Consider the following 24,911-nt stretch of genomic DNA (forward strand, 5'->3'; position numbering starts at 1 on the left):
CAGACTCTAATTTGGGGAGCAGCGTTCCTCGGCAAGTTGAGAAACCAATGACTCTTTAGCTTTCATCAGTTCCTCTTTTTTGATTTGCTTATCTCAAAGATATACAAGAAACAAACTTAAGCACAAGTGCGTCCATAAGCAGGTGAGATATATTGTAACCAAGATTTGTCTTTATATATTCTATCTGGAAAGCAAGCAACTGTTCTTTTTCATTATCTCAGAGTTCATGAGACCAAGCAAGTCTCCAGCTAGAATGAAACTGCAGCTGATTTCTTTTCTCTTTCATCACCCATAAGTTCTTGCCTGCTGATTCAATAAAACTCAGTGCCCTGCAAGCCAGGGGCAACATGATTCCGAGATAATGAGATATTATTCAAAACCAAAATCAAGCTGAGTAGGATCAGTATGCCCAAAGTTGAAACAATTCTTCTAAACAAAAATAAAAGGATATTCTTCTTCATGGAGAATTCACTCAATGTTTTACCAAAAAAAATTCACTCAAAGGTCTCATTTCCTGGCAAGAAGTCTACAAACAATACATGGCAAGAATGCCTAATCTTACTGATTAAATTTTGGACAAGGTTAGCCGATGAGATGCAGGAAGTTAAACTCTTCTGATACAGGTATAAAGAGGAGAGTCGCAAAGGCCACGTGGCAAGAGTAGGTTTTTAGAGTTGACTTTCAACGGAAACAAGGAAGGACACGTGTTAACAGTTGATCGATCGAAGTAACAGTTTGTTAGAGTCGTTAGAACAGAGTATAGAGAAACAGAGTCATGCAATTTTAGATTCATTCACAAAATGTGATTCTTCTTAGACCTGTAAAAAACTGTAATTTTCCAGGTTCATTGTTAGAGAGGATTGTTCTTATTCGGAATGTTCTACAATTGAGCTACTGAATCTGTGTTTATTTGAAGCATTGTTTCGGTTTCATACATGTGAACTATTAGAGATATGTTGGACCAAAAGATATATTAGAGATATGTTGGACCGAATATATTTCTAATATGAACCTTGTTAACCTCTGTCATCTTCTGAGGATCTTATCTTAAGACCTGAATGCATTAATAGTTGTCTTACCGGATGATAGTTGTAGAACCTAAAATCTACACTCAGTATTTTGCAGTGTTTGTAAAGTAAACTAGGGAATGATAAAAGATGTATGCATCAATATCATTAGAACACAACGATGTAATCGGAATTCGGTTGACAATAATGGATTTTTATTGATTAAGAGGTCGATACAAGAAATAACTAAGAGATTGACTATAACAAGGAGATCGATCTAAATCGGGATCTAAGACAAAGTGAGAAAGGTAAAATGTGTGTACTGCTCTCTCTCTAGGGTTTGCGCCTCCACTTAATGTTAATCTACTCCTTCCTTTTATAATGTCGACTCTGCCTTCCTTGTAACGAGCTCCGCGATCTCCGGGATTGCGGCGACCTCTTCCTCACATCATCGACGTCGTCATGGGCCTTCTCTTTCATGGCTCATCTATTTAAATCTTGCACCATTTAATCTAGGTCGAAAATTGGGTCCAACAATAGTCTGTCTCCAAGTCAGGCTTGGGATACAATACTTGTCTATCTTAGGTCTATCTTGCTTGGTGATCAACACCACTAAAATTTTCAACTTCTGCAGAGCTATGATCTTTCTATGGTTGCGGATTCGTGCCATCTTATGATGTCTAGTCAGATTTATCAACATCTTTGCAGGATCTTCCACATCTTTTGTGTGAGCGCACTTGAACCTATATTGCAGGATTTGGTATATGGGGCTCACGAAACAGAGAATCTTGAGACTCTTTCAGAAGGCACTTGGGATAAATGTTTACAGGAGTACAACCTATCATCCCCAGAAAAATGGATATTCAGAAAGGACTATTCATACTTTAGAAGATATCTTCAGGACTTGTGTTTTAGAATGATAACAGAACTGGGGAAAAATATTTACCTTTAGCAGAGTTTTTCACAACAACTCTCATTTGAGTATTGAGATAGCGCCATATGAGGCTCTTTATGGTTTGTCTCGTCGTACACCACTTTTTTGGATATAAGTGGGGGAGCGACGAGACTTAGAACCAACAATGGTTCAGGAGACAGTAGAGCAAGTTGAAAAGCTCAAGACTCAGCTTAAGGAAACCCATGACCGCCAGAAGAGTTATGCAGATAAGTGTCATAAGGATTTGGAGTTTCAGGTAGGAGATTTAGTATACCTGAAAATGAGGATATTTTAGGTGGATCTAAAAATCGGAAGCGAAGGAAACTTAAGCCGAGATATATGGGACGGTACCCCATTTGGAGAGGATTGGAGCAGTAGCTTATAGATTGCATTTATCAGCAGAGTTGTCAGACTTCCATGATGTGTTTCATGTATCGGTTTTGAGGGAAGTCGGGAGAGAGCCAAAGCTCATTTTGCAGTAGTCAACAAGTCATCGTGGTAAAAAAAAATTTTTGCACCTTGTCAGCCAGTTGAGATTATAGATCGGTGAGTGAAAGATGTTCAGCTTGGAGTATATGTTTAGCTGAATTTATCAACATTTTATAACAATTTTAAATTTTTCAAGAGTTATATAAATTATTTGTAAATTCTCTTAAATTTGGTAGGAGAAACACCTTTTAATCCACATTTCCATTCGAACTTTATGAAGAGCATGTCTTAATAAAAAGAAATAACGTTTTCAATAGTTATCAACACAGGATCAACATGATCGTAAGCAGAAGACTAATAGGCTAAATACTACACATAGTAAGAATACATCTTTTATTTTTTCTGTGTTTACAATCTCTCTTCTTATTCTTTTTATTCTTTGATTGTGTTGAACGTGTGTGAAAAATGTGTGTTAAGTTGATCAAATGATCTTGTTGTTACTTCTTAGGGAAACAAAATAGAAAGCAACGTATGAAATGTATTCTCGTTGGTGCAAGCGATATTTATGACCCCATAAAATATCCCCTCCAAAGTATGGTGTGTTGAGGCTTCTTAAAGAAAGTGAGAAACAATTGTGGTTGGAAACGGCTCATCAAAGGAAATATTGGTTTAGATCGTTTGTCGATCTTGAAAACATAAAACTAGATGTGGATGAAGCAAAAGTGGCATGCATTAATTTTGATGTGTTTCAAATTATCCATATTGCTTCATATTTCATGGATCATTGGTTTGAATGGATTAACTTCTTTGTGATCGATAAAACGATTGTTGATTGTTGAGACTATTTTTCAGTCATAGTTAGAGAATGGGTACCTTTAACAGTTTGAAGTTGAAAAACAAGTTCAAATACGCCCATGCCTTAGCGCGTGAGAGAACTTGTTGCAAATATTAGGACTTGTTGCAAATGTCAAACAATATATCTACTCGCTCATAGCAATCGTGCTCCACATAATGGCATTTCAAATGTCAGCGTATGATAAAACTTTATCTCTCTGTATATTAATGTTTTGTTAATGTCTTATGGTTAACTATGAAAGAAAAAGTTGATATAGCGGATATTCTATTATAAAGCACTTGGTATACAATACAGCTCGCTTCTTTGGACGTCCTCTAAATGTTCTCTTAATAACTGGTGATGCCAATTTCGTTGAGCTAGTGGAAGCACTAAGAGTTATTGACATCAAGGTATATCTGGTAGGCCTAGCAATTGCGCTAAAATCTCCAAGAGGCGGTGAAACCATATCAGCAGTTCGAGTAATGGAATGTTAACATTACACTTAATTATTAAACTCTGTCTGATTTATGTGTACCAACAAAGAGTGTACAAGTCATGTACTAAGTTATAGTTTTATCTTTGAATGGAAAATCACATCTCATGGAAAATCACCCGGATAAGAATGTCATCTTGGTTGCGATCTCTGTTGCCAAAACGTATATAAATAAATAAAATCTTATGTAATTCCATGTTTATTTCATGAGTATATTGTTAAATATAATCATCAATATTTCTCAAACCCTTTTTGAATTCAACCAAAACACATATCATATTGGTGTTTTCGTTGTTAAATCTCACATATAGTATCAACAATACTCTACTAAAACTATAAACTGTTAGAAGTTGTGATATATAAACATCGATTGGATAATCCAAGAGATACACATATTTTTCATTGATCCTTTTTCACATATTGAAAACTCTTGAATATACATATCCATACTCTTTGCATCAAAAATCTGATACATGTGGTATAGACTATTGAAATTAGGTAATTCACCATGAAAATTTGCATATTTTCACATGGTATTTTCAAAGTTGAGTATTATGATTAAAACTAAAAAAAATTGTCCCGATAACAAGAGATTTAAATAGAATTACAAAATCAATGAAAACTAAACTTTTTAAATAACAAGAGATTTTACGTGGAATTTAAAATTTCATAAATCCAATAACAAAAGACTCTAATAAGATTTTTAAAATTCATAAACCAATAACAAAAAGTTTCTAAATCAGGTAAAATCCAACCACCAATTAACCCACACCTTAGACTTATAGAAAGAAGATTAAAAATGATCAAACCGGTCAATCCGGTCTGGACTAACCAGCATGAGATCAGATATCGAAATTCACATATAAACACTAAAACGCAGCCGTTTTAATCAATTCGCCATAAAGGCTGGAGGCAAAAAAGCTCCGGTGATTCCTTCTCCTCCCGGCGCTCTCCAACTACTTCCTGCTCCGGTGATCCGTCTGATCCGTCTCAATTTCGAGATCCATTCCGATCCGTAACCGCCACTTCTGGTACACCATCGCTATCTCTCTCTGTCTAGCCTCTGCCTAATTTGACTAAAGTCTCACTTTCTTCCATGGTTTCGAAGCTCTAGGTTTCAGTCAATAGGTTCATTGTAATTTGAGCTTGAGTTCACTGCGAACATCGACACATAGTAACGATAGATAAGCTAATTGTAGGTATCTTTTGCATCTACAGGGAGGTGAGATTTGGAGAGAAAGGATGGGAATCATAGAAACTGGAACTGTATCAGGTAACTTGCCGAGCAAGGAGACGTTTGTAGTACACTACCCTGGTTATCCATCTTCTATCTCTCGAGCCCTAGAGACTCTCGGGGGAATCCAAGGGATCACAACGGTAAGCTTTTGCATGCCTACATTGTATTCTTAAGAAAGACATTAAAGTTGATTAGTATCGAATTTGTAGATAAGTGATTGACGGTTTATTCACTTTGGTTAAGGCAAGAGAGTCAACGTCAAACAAGCTTGAGCTACATTTCCGCCCTGAGGATCCTTATGCACATCCTGCTTGGGGAGAGAGACGTCCTTGTAGTGGTTTTCTGTTGAGAATTTATAAGGAGGATGTTAAGAGAGTTTCTTCTCTGCGTGAAACTCAACCTGTTCTTGCCACTAGCGATGCTTGCCCAGCTCTCTGTGCTGATATTGTAGCTCGTGTGTCTGAGTCGTATTGCTTCGATGGTAAGCATTGGTTTGGAGTTTTGGGCTTCTAAATGTGTCTTATATAGTTAGCCTTTGGCTTAAAGTTTCTCATTGTATTCACTCTTATTCATGTGGGTATTGCAAAGGGATGGCTGACTACCAGCATGTTATCCCTATTCACGCGGATGTTGCACAGCAGAGGAAGAGGAAATGGATGGAGGTGAATCCGCTTACAGGTGCTTCTTCTCCGTTCATTTGGTGTATTTCATTATATTGCAATCTCAAGGTTTTGTACCGTAGTTTAAGGTAAGTACTCTCTACTGTCATACAGGAAACGATGATCTAATGGACATGGCTGATGAAGATGTAATGATGTTATTGCCACAGTTCTTTGCACCCAAAGACATGCCAGACAACTTGGTGTAAGATCACACTGTCTTCATTGTTCCCGACAATTTTACTATGCTTACCTGGTAACACAAATTATGTCCACATGAAGCTATCTGTTTTCATCTGAATCTTAGTAAGGAGAACCCGATTGGTAGTCTGGAGTATGTTAGTTATAGGTGAACGATGAAGAAAAACATAGTTGGTTAAAGTGTTTGAAGTTCTATTTTTCTAATTTCACTTCTGTTGTTTGAGCACAGACTGAAACTTCCAGGAACATCGGGCCCAAAAAAGAAAGAAGAGGCACCAACTCAGAACCTTTGTGAGGTATGTGGTTACTACTTCGCCATTAATGGTCGCATGATAGTTTTTATGTTGTTACTATTTCTCCATTTTCTAATTGGTTTACTTATGATGCAGGACGACATTGGCCCAGTATTTGCAATTGATTTCAGTGTCAAAGATATCCTTTTCTCTGTTCTTTTTTATCTTCTAAATCTTATTATTGCTTAGGATGAAGCCATGTTTGTTTTCTCTGCATTCTGTCATTTTGGATAATCCATGATCGCTCCTTAACATTCATACAGATCCCAAAGGTATTAAACTGGGAAGACTTCATTGATCCCAGCTCCGAACAATGGCAATGGCAAGTAGCAGTTTCTGCATTGTTTGACGAGCGACCTGTGTGGACAAGAGACTCCATAGTCCAACGACTACTTGATAAAGGTCTTAAATGCACACATCACATGCTCAACAGGTGAACAGATTCTCAGCTTTTCTTATGTGTATTAGTTGTCTTAGTACTGCAGTAACCAACATCCTGGAGTTTTCTCTACAGGTTTCTTCTTCGGTCTGCATATTATTTCTCGGGTGGTCCATTTCTTAGGTTCTGGATTAAAAGAGGCTATGATCCACGGAAAGATCCTGAATCTCGTGTGTGAGTTCTCTCCCTCTATATACATTCATATTACAAATGAATGGTCTATGATATGGTAATGTAGAATTCTCATTTTGTTCACCTCAAAAATCAAACTAGGACCGAAACAGTATGTCCAGCCTCTTTTTTTGGCATCCAGTGTGTAGTCAAGCTATTTTACCACTATTTACTTTGTGTAATTTATTTTCAGATACCAGAGAATGGAGTTTAGGGTTCCACCTGAATTAAGGGGTTATTGTGATGCCAATGCAAGTAACAAGTAAGCGTTTCCTATTTTCTTATAAACTGAAGTCTATTCTCTACTTAAAACGGGACAGAAAAGGAGAAAACCATATAACATTTACTTGAAAGTATTGATCCTTTACATTCATTCATAAAAATAAAAAAATGTATTGATCCGTGGTGAAGTGTAGAAGAATGGATGTGTATCCAAATTTTCCAGACATTTGTGCTTTTAATATAATATGATAATTAAGTTCCTCTTTGTGACAGGTCAAAGCGAAGCTGGGAAGACATTTGTGCTTTTAAAGTTTTCCCTTTCAAATGCCAAACATTTCTACAGCTATTCGAACTTGAAGACGAGTACATTCAGCGAGAGATAAGAAAGCCTCCCAAGCAAACTACTTGTAATGTAAGTTCTCAGCGAACTAGTCTGTCCCTGGATAGACATGTGACATGCTAAAGTCCCACTACCAAAACACGTCTCACCAATCACACACAAAATAATGTATAACTTTAATACATAAAACTTTGACAAGTCCTTTGTTCCATATGATGTTTTGGTTATCTGATTTGATGTTTTAGTTATCTGATTTTATGTTTTGTTGGCAGTATAAAACAGGATGGTTCTCAGAAGCGCTGCTTGATAATCTGAGACTCCGAGTAGCTGTGAGGTTTGTGTCTGTGTTTCCTGAGCCAGGTTTTGAAGATGTTTTTAAATCTATTCAAGATGAGTTTGAGAGGTCAGAGAAGACGAGAATTCAAAAAGATTCACTGACATCTTGCAAACCAGATCACCTGGAAAAAGTTAAAGGTAAGATCAATAACATAACTTCAATCATGCCATCGAACACGTTCTGTCTTCTCCTTAGAAGATATGGAAGTAACATGTACTAATGTAACATAATTCGCAGATAGGGAAGAGCTGAAGAAGCATAAAAACACAAACAAAGAGAAAGAGGTGTCAGCGGATGAAGATGCTGAAGACGTGGATGATGATGAATACGAGGAACTCGATGTGGTAACCCTTTTTTATTTACTTCACTTTCTATAGTTTCCCCCAAAATCCATTTTCATCATTATTTTTTTCCTCTTAATGTGTTCTTTTGCAGGCTGCAGAGGACGATGATGAGATGTCATTAAGTTCTCATGGATGTATCCTTCAAATTCATAAACTTTTAGTGAATGATAATACATACATAGAAAAGTTGATAAGACGATTAGGAGCTTAATCTTAGTTATTCTTTAATAACGATGATAAGATGGGGAGATGGAGAACAACAACTCGAGAACGTATCTCCAAGGCTTGTTCGATAGATTTCCAAGCAGCAAACCAGCCTCGGATGGTGCTGATAGCGATGGAGAGTATCAGATCTACGAGCAAGAATCCAACGCTTTGGATGATGACGATGATGATGATGATGACTACGATGGTGGTGGTGGTGACGAGGATGATGATGAATGAAGAACTTTGAACATAAGAATGTGTATTTTCATTGTAATTAGGAGACTAGTAGAAGATGTAATCAGGTATGTGTAATGTAAGGAGATAACGTAAGTGTAGATTAACTAATTAATCTCAACAACAACAAAGTTGTATGTACACACAACTACGCATGTGGGGAGTTATCTCGTATCAGTGAAAACAAAAATTGAACTCTCTTATGTATAAATAAATATCATCATCGATATGTTTGGATCATTGTAGAGCTTCTTGTGTTGAGGTCTCAGTGGAATGGACTTGACGAACGAACTGCCCTTTGATACGCGGACGTTGCTCTGCCAGTTTCTTCCAATGTATTTCAATATGAATGCGAACTGTCCAAGTAAAAATAAAAATCTTTTTTTTTAAACAATTGAAAATTATTTATTGGTTAGACTGTAAACAAATTACATATAAATACATATATTACATAAAAATACATATACAACAATAATAATGAGAAACAAAAAATAAATAACTAAAATAATGAGAGAGTTTTGTGTGAGCTTGAAATCTTTGTCGCACTTTGACTATCAGTCTCAGTCTTTCAACATGTGTTGTTCTTTCTGCTGATTGTATGTTCTTGTTGCCAGGTACGTTCACAGGCCACAATGTTCGGTTTCTCCCTTGGTTTCTAATCAAAGAAAGAATGTTGCAGCAAGTGAAGATGATAACGTCAACCAATACAATACCTCTGAACCGCTTCCACGGGAAGCCGCTTTAAACAAGTTCCGGATGAAGCGCAAGGACAGATGCACTAGAAGGATGAAGAGAGGGCTTTTCTGCAGAAGATTGGTTCTCGCAAGTGTTAGGTCTTCTCAGGGAGAGATCAAGCTCTATCATAGATTCGTATCTAGCAACACTTTTTTCTCTGTTGCGTTGTGCGTTTCTTCTAAACGACGCTCCCATGAAGTCAAATGGCTTCTTTAGTTGAGTCCTCCACGTCTGCGCTCTCACCTTGCATCTCTGGTCTTGAACATGAGCTCTACAAGAACCAAATCAACTACAAAGTTTAGAAACAAATACAAACAGAATAAGGAAACCATATCTAACCTGGTCATCACCACCATTCCCTATTATAGGACGTTGGCCTCTCTCCAATGCATCCCCAAGGTTACTCGTCGAATTGTTTGCAGACGCACGCAGCACCTAGTGGAAAGCTACCGGGAGCAAGTAACTCCTTGTAACAGTTTTGCAAAATAGGGTACTAATCATGTATTTGATAGGATCCTTTTCATCAGCACAATCCCTAATCAGTCCCTTTTCATTATAAAATTCATCAAAAGTGATAAAATAAACAATTAGTTTAAATGAAACAAGTTGGTGTGATAGGGTGGACATATTGTTCGGTTCCTACCAAACGAGGCTGAGAGGTGCTCACTTCTCTAAATACATCTCTCAATATCCCCTTTTCATTTCAAGTAGTCGAACTGAAGAGTTTCAACGCGGTTCTATACGGAAATTTTCAAAGCCTAGTCGCTTGAGAAAAAAATGTAAAGAGAGTACTAATTTTTTTTTTTTTGAGCAAAATAAAGAGAATACATACTAATAAATATAAGAATCTTAACATATATCCATCTCTCAGTCAACAAGAGAACCTTCGTGGAACAGCTTCAATTCCCTAAATACATATCTTTTTCTCTCTAGAAAAACTAAAAGCAGTACAGGAGATCAAGTGTCCTCAGTAAGACACTTCATCGAACAGCTTCACCGCATCATCCACTCCTCTGTTTGCCAATATATTAAAAGCAATTGGTAAAACACATATCATCAGAGACATTGCAACGAAATAGTCTTAACTAAATTGTGTAGTTTGTGCAAATCCAAAGAAGTTGCCAAGAAGTTCTTTCCTATATTATATATAATACCTGATAGTTCCGTAATTGCTGGGAGTCTCCTTCAGCTGCTGTTTCACTCACTAATGAATTTAACAGAAGGGATGTGTTGGACTTTGTAGTAATCTTTTCCTCCTTTCCACAGTCTCTTCTCCCATCTCTTTTCCATACCATAACAGGTCACGCTCTTCAAAGAAGCGATGAATTGCAGCCCATCAGGAAGCTCCTTTAACTTTGGACAAACCAAAATATCAAGAGTATGGAGAAGGGGCATGGAGCCTTCTTCTACTATCCACTCTTCCCAATCCTCTAATCCCGAAAATGTTAACTTCTGCAATTGAGGAAACCCATCCTTGGAGCAAATCATTCTCCTCCCACAGAAAGATCTATCTCCTAAAGTAATCTTTTTCAAGTGAAACAACTTCTCTAGAATCGGCATTGGGTCCTCTGTAAAAGGACAACCACTTAGAGATATGGTTGTAAGGTGAGAAGGCAAGTATCCTTCCGACAATCTCAAATTGAATTCATCTCCCATATCATCAACACTCAGATGCTCCAAGTTAGTGATGAATCGCAGCCCATCAGGAAGCTCCTTTAAATTTGGACAACCTTTAATATCGAGAGTATGAAGAAGGGGCATGGAGCCTTCTTCTACTATCCACTCTTCCCACTCATCTATTCCCTTAAAATCAAGATTTTCCAGTTGAGGAAACCCATCCCGCGAACAAACCAATCTCTTCCCATATAAAGATCCTTTCCCTAAATACATAATTTTTAGGTGAAGCAACCTCTCTAAAACTGGCATCAGATTCTCCTCCAAACAGCACTTAGTTAGAGATATGGTTGTAAGGCGAAAAGGAAAGTATCTTACCGACAATTTAGCACTTGAGTATTCAACAGTAAGATTCTTCAAGGAAGTGATGAATCGCAGCCCATCAGGAAGCTCCTTTAAGTTTGGACAAAAGGTAATATTGAGAGTATGGAGAAGGGGCATGGAGCCTTCTTCTAATATCCACTCTTCCCACTCATCTAATCCCTTAAAAAGTAGCTTCTGCAATTGAGGAAATCCGTGCCTTGAGCAATCCATTCTCCTCCCAATGAAAGAAGCATTCCACAATTCAATCTCTTTCAAGTGAAGCAATTTCTCTAGAATCGGCATTGGATCCTCCTTCAAACGGCACTGGCGTAGAGATATGGTTGTAAGGTGAGAAGGAAAGCGTTGGGCATCAGGTAACCTTGGCATATATATCTCCAACTTCAGCTGCTTGAGATTAACAAAATCCCAAACAAATCCTTTTTCATCATCATTCGTGGGTCTATAAAACCTGCCCCTGCTGTCTATGGTAAGACTCTCCAAGTGTGAAAGTTTACTTAGAGATGAAGATAGAGTTTCCATAGTATACCTCTCGTCCATAATATAGATAAAGAGAGATCTGAGCCGTGTCATACCATGTAGATCCGTCACTCTTCCATGTTTTGTGCAGAAATACTTTAAGGTCTCCAGCTTGACTAGATTTCCCAATTCCAAATTTGTCTTATCATGTAATATCTGGGGCAAAGACAAGAATGTCAGTTCTCGCATTTCTTTCAAGATATTGGGCATGTAGACTTCACCAATCACATCCAAGTTTAAATAGAGCAGCTTCTTCAGATTCCGCATAGAAGAGGGCAGTCGAGTTGCATGTGACCTCTTTAAACTAAGATATCTCAAGTGGATGAGTTTCCCGATGCTAGAGGGTACCTTCCCTCCTTCAAACTCGACCCAAGGAAGATCTAACACTCTCATCAGCTTATGCCTTGGGAAGAATAAACTTGTTACCTTCCATTCTCCATTCCCGATAAGCAAGAGAGTTCTAAGGCTTGGATTCTTCACCTCCATATCGACATTAAATGGTGGTTCCTGATGCCAACCTGTAAGAGCAAGTCTGCGAGATTTACAAGGAGATTTCGAATTTGCAATTGATGTATCAATGGTTTGTACGAAATTCTCTTCTTCGGCTTTGCGTAAACAAACTTCTCTCATCATGTCATGCAACTGAAGTGTTTCAAATCTTGAAGTATCAATGTCTCTTTTAGAAATAACCATGTTTCGCTTCACCAATTCTTCTATGCATATATCTGCAACCTCTCGAATGCTCGCTCCATCGAAATCCATTGGCCTTAGCATTCCTTCTGCAGCCCAGTAATATGACAAATTTTCCACAGGTATTGCATAATCTTCTGGAAAACTAGCAAGGTAAAGGAAGCAATACTTCAAATAAGCAGGCAGCTCTTCGAAACTCAGATACAAAACATCGTAAACCTCCTTATTGATATTTCTTTCGTCAGTGCCACTTCCTCTAAAGATGGGAGCTTTGATATTCTCACGTATCGTTTTCCACTGTTGCAATGTGTACTTCTTGCGTAACATCCCGCCTAACACCTTAATAGCCAATGGTAGGCCTCCACAATGTTTAAGCATCTCTATACCGAGTTCGTTCATGTCTTCTTCAATCTTAAATTCTGCACATCATTTACAAGAAAATTCGAAATGATCATATGGTCTTGCAGATATTGTAGTCATTTTTAAAAATTTACTAGAATATAAAAAAGTCCAAGCAGGCCGTCCTTTAAACATACCAGATGTGTCTTTAATAGGAAATGCTATCCTTTGAAAAAGATCCCAACTTTCGTCAAAAGTTAGGCATTCTAGTTTGATGGGGTCACATTGTTCGCCTGCATGTAATGCCACTTCCTCATTGCGAGAAGTAAGTAAAACCTTACATCCTGCAAACATTTAAATTTTTTCTATTTTCATGATCAAATCAGTTTTTTTTTAAAGACGGCCCAGTGTTAAGAGATTCACCTTTTTTGGGCAGAAACACAGGCTTAATTAGGTCCCAGTCTCCTTCTCTCCAAATATCATCAATGACGATCAAAGCCTTTTGTGTTTCCAACACTCTAACAATCTTCTCCAGAAGTTCGTCTTCCATCATCTTTGACACATCGCATTCTGGCCTGAGTTGTCGCAAGATTGTCTGCCAGACACACTTCCTTTCAAACTGTTGTGAAACACACACCCACGCCAATGCTGGAAAATGACTTTTTATTTTCTTATGGTTGAAAACTTGTCTTGCGAGTGTAGTTTTACCAAGACCGCCCATCCCAGTTATAGAAACCACTTGACTGCTATCCTCCTCCACCAAATAGCCAACCAATTTCTCAACATTTCTCTCTATCCCAACAAAAGGTTGCTCTTCATCATCTCTAGAAAATGTTTGTCGCATTTCTCTTTCTCTTACCTGTAGAGCCTGCATATGTTCGTCATCGACAATGACCTTTTGTACGCCAAGATTCTGCATATCACGGATCACCTCAGAGATCCTCTTACATATGGTTCTCATATCAGACCCAAGCCCCATGCGTGTTATAGTAACGCATGCAAATCTTTTCACGCTGCTGCTGCTTGATTCTTTGAGTTCTTTCTTCAGAAGAAAGGTTTCCACGACATCTTCTGCATCATAAACAATTTCTTTGATGTCTTTGATAGTTTTTTTCACCATTTCACTTGCATGTTTCTTGGCCTCTGCATCTTTCAAAAAGCACCTTAACATATCCACATCTTTTTTTAATCCCTCGAACTGCTCTTCAACTCCTTGAAATCGCTCAGCTTCTCGGACAAGGAGGTTCCAAAGCCTCTCGACTGCAAACGGTAAAAGTGCCACTGCCACCTCAGCCATAAGTCTCCTGCTCAAACATGAAATAAGTAATCAATAACCGCTAGAGAGCAGATCCTTGAGTTCATAGTCCTGATAATATTTATTTCTGAAAATTCTAGTCTAGATAATATTATACTAATTTGTAATCTACGAATGATATGAACTATTGAGATGAAATAAACATGCAAAATACAAAAAAAAATAAACAATCACCTCTTGCAAATTAATAAATATGCAAACATGAAATAAGTAATCAATAACCGCTAGAGGAAAATCGGTGAGTTCATAGTCCTGATAATATTCTTTCTGCAAATTCTAGTCTAGATAATACTATTTGTAATCTAATGAATGATCTGAACAATTGAGATGAAATAACTATGCAAAATACAAAAAAAAAAAATCACCTCTTGATAATCGCGTTTCGTCCAACTGATCTGTGTAAAGAAAATATGAGAATGTGTGTTTTAGTTAGAACGCTACGAATTTATACTGAAAATATGAGAATGTGTGTTTTTAGTTAGAACGCAACGAATCTAATTCTGTAGTGACCCAACTGGCCGGGTTTCAAATTTTATAAAGTAACCTAATATTCTTTTTTTCTTTTTTTTTTGAATTAAAGTTAAATAAAATAAAGAGATAAAGGTCCATAAAACCAAAACTTTCAACTTATTTACCACTACCCTATATATTAATTGAAAATCATTTAAATAGTTGTGACTTATATTTTGTACTAATTACAAAAAAAACTTGATGATATGTCATTTAATTAGGATGTAAATTTGGATTACATAGCAGTGTAAGAATCAATCGGATAATTTATAGGTCCAAAATCCAATTGCTAGAAAACATTCTATTGACAGAGAATATAAGAAGCGTGTATTTTTCTCTTAAATAAAAGTTATGGTGTGAACTAATATGAATAACCTTGACAAAAAAAAACTAATATGAATAACATATATATATATATAATAATTATTATGAATAATAAAAATTTGATAATAATTTTTGTATCCTTCTTCATTTAAAAAAAAAATATTAAAAAAATTAAACAATCACATTAATCATATATTAATAATTATATTTTTCTTATATGTTATATTTTAAATTTTTAAAACGAAATTAAGTTAAAAAATGTTTTAAATCCCTTTGAAAATTTTGTGAACAATGGCTTAATTATTTTTGTTATAACAAGATAAAAATTATCAAAAAATCGTATTAATATGAAAATTATTTAATAAATATTCATATTAAATAATATATATATTGTTTAAATAATTTTTGATTTACTGTTTAAATTTTGTTGTTACATCAATAGGCAAATTTTAATAAAACCATATGAGTAGGAAGTCTCAATAATAAATGTTTATATTAAAATATACTACATATTTATGTCAATATATATATATATATATAAATATCTTTGAATTAAAACTATATACAGTTTAAAAGATACATTAATATGTTAATTTTGGAATTTGCATCGAAAATATCACATCAAAAATTTGAAATTTACTTTTTATACTTTTTTATTACATCAATAGACAAATTTTGATAAAATCATATGAGTAGAAAGTCTCAATAATAAATATTTATATTAAAATATACTATATATTTATGTCAATATCATTGAAATATAATCATATACCATATAAATAAATAAAGGAATATTTTGATTTTATTTACCATAAATATATTATAAATAAATAAGAGGTAGTCTTTTATTTACGTGATTACTCTAGTCTCATCTATATTAATTGAGAAACAATTGATTACTCTAGCAAGTGTAAGATTTTATTAATTAATATGGCTCGAACATTTTACAAGAGATTGATACAACGAAGTTTTATTTAAACGCTATTGAAATCATTTAAAGAGAATATGGATTGCACAACAAATTTGTTTTCCTAACCCTAACCCCATTTCTATTCGTCACAACACCCACAGAAAATATTTGAAAGTGTCGACTGACAATCTAAAATGGTAACGTTTATTAAGTTCAGCCCATTGTTTTCCATAAATAGGTTAATGATTAACTAAAAGGGTTACGTACATGGTAAAATGTGTTTTGGTTTAAAAAATTTTGCATACCCAAAATCAATATGAACCATCATCATTTTTGTTTAAATTTTTGTTACAATAAAAATAAAGGAATGGGAAAAAAATATGAATCCGAAAAACTGAATTAAAGCTGATTCAAAGAATAGAATTGAACTTTAACCAAAATTTGTTAGATATCCGAATGGGTTCAATTTTGTTGTCTAGAGAACCGGAATCGAACCGAAATATTTTGGATATCCGAATATACCAAACAAGATTTATATACTTAAATATGTTAGTTATTTATAAATTTAATATCTAAAAGAATATACAAAATATATAAGATTTTTAAGTTATCCAAAATACTTGGATATATATACAAATAGTGATAAGTACATGTTTAAAATAGCTAAATGGTACTTAAAATACCTAAAATATTTAATATATATATATATATATATATTCACTTCCTATCCAAATATTTAAGCTAAACCAATTTTTATGTTAGTTTATGCATTTTGGCATATATTATTTAAATTTATATGTTATATATTATATTCATTTTTAGATTTTGAAAAATATAAAGTATATACGAATTTTAATTTTTGAAAAAAAAAATTAAATAAGTTATCTGAATCCGAATCCAAACTCAAACCAAATCTGCAAAAATCTAAACCGAACCAAAACCGCAAGGATCCGAAGTGAACTAAAGTAAATGGTGTTCGATTGCCCACTTCTAATCAAATGTAAAAAAAATTATTAATAACAAAATGTAAATTGTTCGTAATATTGAAGTACAATATACTTTTACAAAATTCACCCCGTACACGGAGCGGGTTGTCATCTAATCTAATCAGTTAAATTCGAATCCAAACCCATAAACCTAAAACCCGACACAATTCTTTTTTTTTAACCCGACACAATTTCTTTTTTTTTTAACTCGAAGAAAGTTGAGATACATAGTGTCGATAAAAAACCAAAGACAAAGAACATAAACCAAACAAAATAAAACAAAGACATAAACTGAGCCTAAAATCCATATATGTCCAGAAATCTATTCCTTCCACCTTTCGAGAAGAATTCGATATCAATGGAGCTGACCTAAAGAACAAATGTCTTGAGCAGTCTCAACCCTTAAGGGAATATCACCAAGCCATATTAGAACCAGCAACATCAGAAACAATCGGGAGGTCAAATCTACACCAACTCCAGCAACTGCTATCCATGTGAAACTTGCATGACCAGAAACCACCACTAAAACTAAGATACAAGGACAAAAGACCTTGAAACGCTACTTGGGAAAACGTCAAAGAAGACCACCAGCTCTTACACGCGGACGCTCGCAAGGCAGCCAAGTGACCTACAGAACAAAGACTGCCCACCTCCTCGCAAGAGAAAAACTGAAAGTCAAGTTAACTGCTTTGTCTGGAAACCATCTCCCAAAACCACAAAGGTCCAAGATAAGGTCTAATAGATACCTCCACAGCGAACATCAATCACAAAAAAACGAATCTAAAAAGCTAACTTAGGATGCGACGAAGTGACTGAAACAACAAGAACCAAACAAAAGCAGTATTCCCGCGACTTCAAACTAATATTAATTCACCACACAAGAACATAAGTTTCGGTGATCGAGATGATAGAAAAATCATCCTTCCTAGAGACACAAAGCCGACGATAGAGATGTTAGAAGAATTATCCATTCCCAGAGACAGAAAGTCGGCGGTAAAGAGCTTTGAGAGCCTCTGTGAGAACCACCAACCACCGGAGCAAGAGAAAGAAGACCGACGACTACTCTTCTAACTAGGGTTTCCTCTCAGCTTGAACCCGACACAATTTCATTTGACTTTTTAAATATTTAACATTAATTTTATTTAGTTATACAATTACACAGGTATACTAATTGTATAACAAGTTGTATAGTTGTATAGTTAAACAAATTATACAATTTTATTAGTTATATAAATTGTACAGTTGACAGAGGAAGCTAATCTTCCTACTCCGATGAACAATGGTGGTGCACGAAACTGAACAAAATTTTGAAGGTTTGTATATCCAAGACCAAACCGCAGATTCGTCGAGACTAAACCAACCTTCTTAGATTTTTAATAATAAAAAAAAAACCCAAAAAATTTATCTGAATCGAACAAAAATTACATAGATTAGTATACCAGTTGTCGCTGACATCTTTGAGGTTCTGAATCGCGATTCTCCGTAAGCTCTTGTCACCGGCTACGTGAGAGAGAAGATGCTTTGTTCTCGTTGCCGAATTATGTTTACAGAGAAGACGACGATGGCTGAGAAGAATAGATTAGGGTAAGTTTAGTAATTCACCCATTAGTGATTTGTGGTATTTATGAAAATATCATTCCATTGTAGGTATATTGGTGTTTTCATTTCACAATTTCTTTGAATTCAATCAAAACACACATCATATTGGTGTTTTCATTTCTAAATCTCACACATTATTAGAAATACTTAAAAGTATAAACTGTTAGAAACTAAATTATGATATATGAACATCTATTGGATGATCCAAGAGGTGCACATATAACACACATATAACTTTTATTGATCAATCTAGTAGCGCATTAAAACAGTTAGATAGTTACACTTTCTTTGAAAAAATACACATATATGATGATCTTAAAAAGTACATTGCTTAGAAGAAGGTCCCTTGTGTACCAGAGAAACAACAGTTAACATTATTGTTAAGCATATCCGTCAATTCTTATTTTGTTTCTTGTTTTGTTAAGATATTTTCAAACTTTGCGTTTTTATCCTTTGATATATGTGTAATGTAAGGAGATAACGTAAGTGTAGCTTAACTAACTAAACTCAACAACAACAAAGCTGTATGTACACACAACTACGTATGTGGGGAGTTAGCACAAGAACACCTCCTGTATCGGTGAAAACAAAATTGAAATCTCTAATATATTATAAATATCATCATCAATATGTTTGGATCATTGTGGAGCTTCTTGTGTTGAGTTCTCAGTGGATTGGACTTGACGAACGAACTGCCCTTTGATACGCGGACGTTGCTCTGCCAGTTTCTTCCGGCTCTCATAACGAACCTGGTGCAAAGTATCATCATCCAAAAGGTTAGAATCATTCATCTTATGTGCTCATGAGTTTATATACATCAAAGATTATATATACCTTTTTGTCAAAACACCTGTCCTTGCGCTTCATCCGGAACTTGTTTAAAGCGGCTTCTCGTTGAAGAGACTGCCGAGTTCTCCCCACAGACGACGAGTTAGTACTGCAGTGATTGCCTATTCCACTATGTTCGGTTGCAGAAGAGACGTGTCTTCTGTCTTCTGCATCCATGGAACCACCATCCCGCTCTTGCGTACCATTGAAAGAGTGAAACATGGAGCTGTACTCATGAGGGCTAACTGAACTCGGGCTTGGAGACAGTGAAGTAGGAGCCATGGGGGATGCATAAGCTGTGTTGAACTGTATGCCGTTGATGGGAACTGGTGTTGGGTAAGAACCCTGTCCTGGCCAAGAAATCATCTGAGATGAGTCAGCTCTATTGTTAAAGCTGGCTCCGTTTCTTCTTGGAGCACGTGGAGGAGGTTCAGATGAATTGTATTGGTTGTTGTTATCATCTTCCCTTGCTGCAACATTCTTTCTTTGATCCAAAACCAAGGGAGACACGGAACATTGTGTCTGCAGTGGCCTGTGAACGTACCTGGCAACAAGAACATAGCACATAATCAGAAGAAAGAACAACAACCGTTGAAAGATTGATAGTAAGAAGGTAATAGAGATTAGACAACTAACCGTGTGAAAGCAGAGGAACTAGAAGGATGAAGAGAAGGCTTGTCTCCAGAAGATTGGTTCTCGCAAGTGTTAGGTCTTCTCAGAGAGAGATCAAGCTCTATCATAGATTCGTATCGAGCAACACTTTCTTCTCTGTTGCGTTGTGTGTTTCTTCTAAACGAAGCTCCCATGAAGTCAATAGCTTCTTTACTTGAGTCTTCAACGTCTGCGCTCTCACCTTGCATCTCTGGTCTTGAACATGAGCTCTACAAGAACAAACATTAACCACAAAGTTCAGAAACAAACACAAACAGAATGAGGAACTTAGCTGCAGCAATGAAACTATATCTAACCTGGTCATCACCGCCATTCTCAATCACAGGACGCCGCTGGTCTCTCTCAAATGCATTCTCGTGGTTACTAGTCGAATTGTTAGCAGACGCACCCTCACGTTTCTGCTGTCCAACACTCTCATCTAGTGGAAAGCTACCAGGAGCAAGTGACTGCCAAGAAGATCAAGAAGAACTCAATTATAGATTGCTCAATGGAGAGACAAGAGGTTAAAAAAGATTGAATGGAACATACACTTTGTCTTCTTCTCCAGACATGTTGCCAGAGATTTCTCAGCTCGTTCCTCCTCAAGGGCTTAACAAGATAGTCAGACGCACCTTTCAACATACACTTATACACAGTATTCACCGAGTCCTCTGTCGACATCACTGAGAAAGAAACACAAGATAATTAGCAGAAAGTCATTTCAAACGATGGAAGAGAAAGAAGCAGGAGTTATATAAATGTAACATACTTATGACAGGAATGTTCTTGCAGGTATCATGCTCCATGATAAGTGTTAGAAGAGCGTATCCAGAGATTGAAGGTAGATCAACCTCTGTTAATATCAGATCAACACTTTCAGGCTTTCCTTTTAGCATCTCCCAAGCTTTCAATCCATCAGCTACAGCAGCAACTGAGAAGACACATAGGAAGGAAAAAAAAACTCAGCTGAGATTAAAAGAATAAGTTTACCACATGTCCAAGAAGCTTCTATTCACTTAATCAGATTTTTCAGACAAAGATATTCACTTTAAACAGTCCAAGTTCAGACATACACCAGATCAACACTTCGAAAAGAACAAAGATTTTTCAAACAACAAAGATTCCCTCTAAAACAATCTCATCAGGCAAGAACTGACCTCTGTAACTGCATTTCCTGAGGAAGCTTCTAATCATTTAATCAGATTTTTCAGACAAGGAGATTCACTTTATTTTTTTTATTTTTTTTTTATTCACTTTAAACAGTCCAAGTTCAGACATAAGTCAGATCAACACTTGGAAAAGAACAATGATTTTTCAGACAACAAAGATTCCCCCTAAAACAATCTCATCAGGTAAGCTCAAAGGAACACGACAGTGAAACAAGAAACTGACCTCTGTAACTGCATTTCCTGAGGAGAGCAGAGATAATCTGTCTGGTGGAATCGTCTGCTTCGACGAGCAAAACTCTAAGAGATAATTTTCGGGAGAAACATCTCCCACTTGGCCAAACCATCGCCGCCCTCCTTCCTCCGCATCCTCCGCCGCGCTGACTTTCCTCCGTCAGCCTCGGTTGCTTTCTTCATCACCGTAACCTCAACAACTTCGTCGCTCGTTGATTGCATCTCACAGCACTATCTTGAAACCTTTTAGAAGCTCTAGAAGAAGAAGAAGAAGTTGCAAATAAATAAAACAAATTTTGAGAGTGGAAAGAAACATAAAGAGTGGGAAAAAAATCTTATTCTCTCTCAAAAAGAAAAATATCTTGAAAAAATCTAGCGAATGTTTCCAACGGCTGAGATTAGAATAGTGCGGGAAACTAATATTGATCCAACGATCATAAATTAGTAAAAATTCGAAAATATCTAACAGGGTTCGCTCACGTGTCCCACGTCTGCCATGTCAGCAGATACGACATATAGCCTTTTTATTCTTTGAAAATTGGTGTGGTGACTTGGGGGTTTGATTACTTTTGTGGTTCGTATTTAAGGTTGGATTTTGATTTTATTCTTATATACCCAAAATAGTTATTTCATAACAGTCGATTCGTAATGAGAATTGTTCGTGAATTGCTTACATTGTCAGCTTAATTAGGGATACTAGTGTGTTATGATTTTACCTTCACTGCTTTACAAACAAATGTTTTTAATTTTTCAAACGATTAAAGGTATTTTATTCAACAATCACTTTTTCTATCAACAAAAGGCTAATAGAATGCCTTTCTTTCGAGTATATCGTTAAGGTAGTGTAAGTAGTTCTCAAATGTTCATCTGTATATTATATCAGTTCTAACTATGTAATTGTGGTCTAAATCTCTTGTAAGATCTATGATCGTGTAATCTCGATGGTTAGTATTAGTTGAAGTTAAAAGGGCTAGAATAATACATAGATTTCAATATGTGTTTTTTTCAAAATAACATTAGTGTTTCTTTTTTCCTTCGTTTTTAATACACACCAGAGTTTTATAAGAATCAACAAACCGATGTAATTTAAAAAAAAATATCATTGTTATTGCTATTTTTATTTTCGTCTTAAAATAATAATATTTTACTTTGATTAGAGACAAGGAATATATTGAACAAATGATCATGGTTCAACCGAAATTTATGCTGAACACATATTAAAGGTAGGGACCATGTGAAGAGTTTTAAAGTTTTTTCCTCGGCTAGATATTTTGGAGGGATAAGGCAACGAGACACTTGTTTAAACCTCGTGGTCTTGGTGGATGAAAATGCGACACGTGTATGGTGGTAAATCTGACAGAACCTTTCACCTTCGGTGGTATATGTCAGACCTGACGAAAAGTCTTAACTTTTTTTCTGTCTCTTCACGCGCCAGGAGTTTGATCGATAATTTCTACTCGCTCTCTTGTTGTCCACTCATTTTCCTTAAAAAGACTTTCGACTTTCTTTCTTAATTAATTAGTGACTAATGCTTAGATCATCTCTATTAGAGATAACCCTCTTTTTTAACAACACTCTATTAGAGATAACTTATAAAAATATCATGATTAAATCTAGAAAAAACAATAAATGATGAGAGAGTGAAAAAAAAATTCAGATAAGAAATTTTGAACACCCCTTAGAAATCTCATAAGCCACTTATACACACACACACAAAAAGGTTAGAAGTCTGAGATCAAACTATCAAACTAAAAAGATAGATTATCAAACTAACAGTTTTGGTTGCCAAAAATCCGTTGGTTGTTGAAATCTGTTACTGAAATATTGAACCATCAATTATGGAATAGGCTGGTTTATTTTATTTTTAATACAATTAATGGCATAGAATTTATCACTTTTTGAAGGTGTTATGACTTCCGTTAGATGACAACGCACGCGAACAAGTGTGGTGGATAGATGAAATGGTGACTTTTGGTTTAAGGAATAAAAATCTAAAGATATTTTGTGGCCTAACCTAAAATAACATGCCCCCATCCTTTTTCAGATAGATATTTTATGTATGTGCCATAGTTTTCATCCTCTCTTTTGTGTGTGGCCAACTAAATTTTGGTATTTTTCTTGTTTCTTTACGGTCCGTATGATATTTTTCCTTTTTTCACTTAGGCTACTTGAGATATTTTTTCAGTCACATCATATGGCCATTGCCTTGTTCAGTGGTGGAGCTAGCATATGACCGATCATATGGGTCAAAGGACCCATATGATTTTTTGAAATTTTGCATGTATTTCTTATAGAAATGTATGATGAATTTTGTTTAATGACTCTTGTGAAGCTTTTTTATCATCAATTTGACTTCTGTGAAAAATACTTCTCCCTCCGCCATTGGCATTGTTCATTACAAAAAAGTAAACTAGTATGTGTGTTTAACATCCACTTGAGACAATCTGCGTACCTAATCAAACGATTTATGAATGATGAGACCAATCATTGGTCATCGATGATTCAGTTTATATGTAGCTGGAGGGATAGTGATGTTGTGGTTGATAAAAGATTGCAAATCTTGTTTCAAAATAGAAAAAATGACCTACAGATCTATCTAGCTGACCTATGTAAAGATTAATGTACTAACAATGTTTTAGACTTAGCCATTAGTATATTTTCATTTGCAATGAAAAATGTAAATTTGACAATTAGTGAGAAGAGATGATTGGAAACGTAACATTTTCACTTTTGGTTCATTAGAAGTGACAATTCGAGTAAATATCCAAGATCACATGGAATTTTTTTAAAAATTGTCTAAGCTCAGATTCATAAGTAACTGTCTAAAGTTGTTACATACTCTATCTAATCACTAGTAAATTAGTTAGTTTTTATTTGCAGTTATGGATTCTTTTTTGCATCTCAATGAACTATATGACAACATCCACGACTGAGTATTAAATAAAACATTCTTGTGTGTGTATATATATTTTTGAAAGGTTTTGAAGTTATTTTTCTGTTCAATTTTTCCAAACTAGTATTCGTTTTCATTTATTTTTAGTGAATTGTATGTTCGAGTCTGATGAGTTGGAGACTTTTGTCAAAGTGACTAAAAGTTATTAGCCGATTTTGAATATCTGTTATTAAAGTTTTGATCACAACGTTCAGTAACAATTTGGATAGTAGTAACTTCTCATAAAAGAAAATTCATAAATTAGCTTAGCAGTACATACATATGTGTTTTAGGTGCTACTCATATGTTACATTATCATTTAGTAACTTTTTTCTAAAATCATATTCTATACTAAAAGTTGATTGCGCTTCACGCGGAAAGTTTGTGAATTATGATTAACATATATTTTTCTCTAAATGTTTAGTTATATATTATGTGCCAGTCATTGTTTTCGTGATTAGCATCCACTAATTCAAAGGTTGTTTGATGTCAGTTGTGATAATTAAATCACATAATTCAACTGTTGTGGTTTTGATTATTTATTAGTTCTTTGTTTTGGTTTTCCTTAATATTTTGTTAGGCTTACTTGCCTTGACTTTAATGACCAAAGGGAGAATCACTGTCATATCACTCCTTTTAAAATTTCTGTTGATTTTGTTTTGAAGAAACGTGAAATAATCAATATTGTTGATGAATTGTCATAATTTCTATTCTTATAAAAAAATTATTGTATTTTTAAACTATGTAACTTGTATTTATATATTTTGGTTATATTATATCATTCTCTAAATTTAAA

At 35.4% G+C, this 24,911-nt stretch overlaps 3 protein-coding genes and 1 pseudogene across 5 annotated transcripts; 1 reads left to right on the forward strand and 3 right to left on the reverse strand.

Moving 5' to 3' along the window:
* The first annotated feature begins 4,573 nt into the window (after window positions 1–4,573).
* On the forward strand, window positions 4,574–8,623 carry LOC130494404 (uncharacterized). 2 transcript variants are annotated; one of them, XM_056990003.1, is made up of 15 exons: window positions 4,574–4,729; window positions 4,917–5,075; window positions 5,179–5,416; window positions 5,524–5,613; window positions 5,709–5,799; window positions 6,025–6,091; window positions 6,185–6,227; window positions 6,350–6,521; window positions 6,603–6,701; window positions 6,892–6,960; window positions 7,194–7,332; window positions 7,533–7,734; window positions 7,835–7,941; window positions 8,033–8,075; window positions 8,183–8,623. In XM_056990003.1, the coding sequence occupies exons 2-15, from the start codon at window positions 4,941–4,943 to the stop codon at window positions 8,383–8,385; spliced, it is 1,698 nt and encodes a 565-aa protein (XP_056845983.1). In that variant the 5' UTR covers window positions 4,574–4,729; window positions 4,917–4,940; the 3' UTR covers window positions 8,386–8,623. The 2 variants fall into 2 exon arrangements, with proteins under 2 accessions (XP_056845983.1, XP_056845984.1); XM_056990004.1 differs by having other exon boundaries at window positions 4,590–4,729; window positions 4,898–5,075.
* Window positions 8,624–8,799: 176 nt separating this feature from the next.
* LOC130497024 (two-component response regulator-like APRR5) lies at window positions 8,800–9,749 on the reverse strand. Its single transcript, XM_056989850.1, has 2 exons — window positions 9,457–9,749; window positions 8,800–9,388 (listed from the first exon to the last, which is right to left on the reverse strand). The coding sequence occupies exons 1-2, from the start codon at window positions 9,471–9,473 to the stop codon at window positions 9,124–9,126; spliced, it is 282 nt and encodes a 93-aa protein (XP_056845830.1). The 5' UTR covers window positions 9,474–9,749; the 3' UTR covers window positions 8,800–9,123.
* Window positions 9,750–9,893: 144 nt separating this feature from the next.
* Window positions 9,894–14,453, reverse strand: LOC130497023 (probable disease resistance protein At1g58390). 2 transcript variants are annotated; one of them, XM_056989848.1, is made up of 5 exons: window positions 14,341–14,453; window positions 13,084–13,964; window positions 12,858–13,004; window positions 10,272–12,740; window positions 9,894–10,130 (listed from the first exon to the last, which is right to left on the reverse strand). In XM_056989848.1, the coding sequence occupies exons 2-4, from the start codon at window positions 13,955–13,957 to the stop codon at window positions 10,315–10,317; spliced, it is 3,447 nt and encodes a 1,148-aa protein (XP_056845828.1). In that variant the 5' UTR covers window positions 13,958–13,964; window positions 14,341–14,453; the 3' UTR covers window positions 9,894–10,130; window positions 10,272–10,314. The 2 variants fall into 2 exon arrangements, with proteins under 2 accessions (XP_056845828.1, XP_056845829.1); XM_056989849.1 differs by lacking the exon at window positions 9,894–10,130 and having other exon boundaries at window positions 10,333–10,997; window positions 11,110–12,740.
* Window positions 14,454–18,782: 4,329 nt separating this feature from the next.
* On the reverse strand, window positions 18,783–21,489 carry LOC108807301 (two-component response regulator-like APRR5; annotated as a pseudogene).
* Window positions 21,490–24,911: the final 3,422 nt, after the last annotated feature.

Source organism: Raphanus sativus, chromosome 6 (assembly GCF_000801105.2).
Source record: "Raphanus sativus cultivar WK10039 chromosome 6, ASM80110v3, whole genome shotgun sequence".
Lineage (NCBI taxonomy): Eukaryota > Viridiplantae > Streptophyta > Magnoliopsida > Brassicales > Brassicaceae > Raphanus > Raphanus sativus.

Excerpts from the sequence above, each read along its gene's own strand:
- LOC130494404 (XM_056990003.1), top strand. The coding sequence starts at position 4,941 with ATGGGAATCATAGAAACTGGAACTGTATCAGGTAACTTGCCGAGCAAG. Across the intron at positions 6,092-6,184 it reads CAACTCAGAACCTTTGTGAG|GACGACATTGGCCCAGTATT; the intron begins GTATGTGGTTAC and ends CTTATGATGCAG. Across the intron at positions 6,702-6,891 it reads AAAGATCCTGAATCTCGTGT|ATACCAGAGAATGGAGTTTA; the intron begins GTGAGTTCTCTC and ends ATTTATTTTCAG.
- LOC130497023 (XM_056989848.1), bottom strand. The coding sequence starts at position 13,957 with ATGGCTGAGGTGGCAGTGGCACTTTTACCGTTTGCAGTCGAGAGGCTT. Across the intron at positions 13,005-13,083 it reads TGTGTTTCTGCCCAAAAAAG|GATGTAAGGTTTTACTTACT; the intron begins GTGAATCTCTTA and ends AAATGTTTGCAG. Across the intron at positions 12,741-12,857 it reads TCCTATTAAAGACACATCTG|AATTTAAGATTGAAGAAGAC; the intron begins GTATGTTTAAAG and ends AATGATGTGCAG.